At 38.5% G+C, this 1,042-nt stretch overlaps 1 protein-coding gene across 1 annotated transcript; it reads right to left on the minus strand.

Moving 5' to 3' along the window:
* Positions 1-94: 94 nt before the first annotated feature.
* LOC106011175 (LHFPL tetraspan subfamily member 2 protein) lies at positions 95-933 on the minus strand (the record flags this gene model as incomplete). The annotated part of the gene is given in 1 exon segment (XM_013079876.2): positions 95-933. A coding segment is annotated over 1 exon segment (243 nt), but the record flags the coding sequence as incomplete, so codon positions are not given.
* Positions 934-1,042: the final 109 nt, after the last annotated feature.

Below are 1,042 nucleotides of genomic sequence, written 5' to 3' on the forward strand. Positions count from 1 at the left end.
TCTCTCCCTCTCTCTCTTTCTCTCTCTTTCTCTCCCTCTCTCTCTATCTCTCTCTCTCTCCCTCTCCATCTCACGTGCGCTACACTCGCAGGCATTCTTTTTTTTTTGTCTCCTATGGATCAATTTTAAAAATAAGATACATTTGGAGGAATATATTAACACAAAATGAAAATAAATACAAAACGAATACATGTTACCATAAATTTGGAGTTTAAACATAGGGTATCTTTAAAAAAATACCGTTGAGCCACATTTTACACATAATATATCTTTCACAAGAAGAAGTATTAATTCATCATAAATTATAATTGAGGCTTACTTTGACTAGATTTGCATTGCATGTTCTCTTTTCAACGGGAACACGGTATTTTTTTCCAAATCTTATTTACAGAAAAGGTTTACAACAACAAAAAAGAAAGAAAGAAAGAAAGAAGGGAAAAACTGGTTTCAGTTTAAATAATTCAAATCAATTCTAGTCGATCTATGAACACTGGGAAGTAACAATGAACAACCGAAGTGCCGTGTTTCGTTTTTTGTACATACCTAAAAAATCACAGCACATTACTGCACCTTGGGGAAAAGAAACAAATTAAAAATAGATAGTAATTACACACTAACGCAATGTAAAAAAAAACACACCAAAAACGGGACAAGAATTATTAATATGTACAAAAAATATTGCACCACATATCAGGACAAAGTCAAGCCTGTGGGGGCGTGTCCCGGCTTCCGGTTCCGCTGCTGTGCTTCCGCGAAGTTGGACATGACGGGGCAGAAAATGGACAGGGCGGCCGCCATGACAGCTGTGACGTAGCTCCAGCCCATTGCGCAGTGGCCGGTGCAAAAGGCTTTGGATGAGTCGCAGTAGTAGGAGAAGAACGGCGAGCTGAAGCCTATAGGGTACAGGATCAAACCAGACAACAGGAGCAGCACTGGAGAAGAGAAAATGATATATCATGACGATAAGGATGGCTGTTCAGATGGTGTGGAAAGTAATAAAAGGCATTAATAACAATAACAGCAACAACAACAACAATGATAC

The sequence above is a fragment of the Aplysia californica genome, unplaced genomic scaffold (genome assembly GCF_000002075.1).
Source record: "Aplysia californica isolate F4 #8 unplaced genomic scaffold, AplCal3.0 scaffold00067, whole genome shotgun sequence".
Classification (NCBI taxonomy): Eukaryota; Metazoa; Mollusca; class Gastropoda; order Aplysiida; family Aplysiidae; genus Aplysia; species Aplysia californica.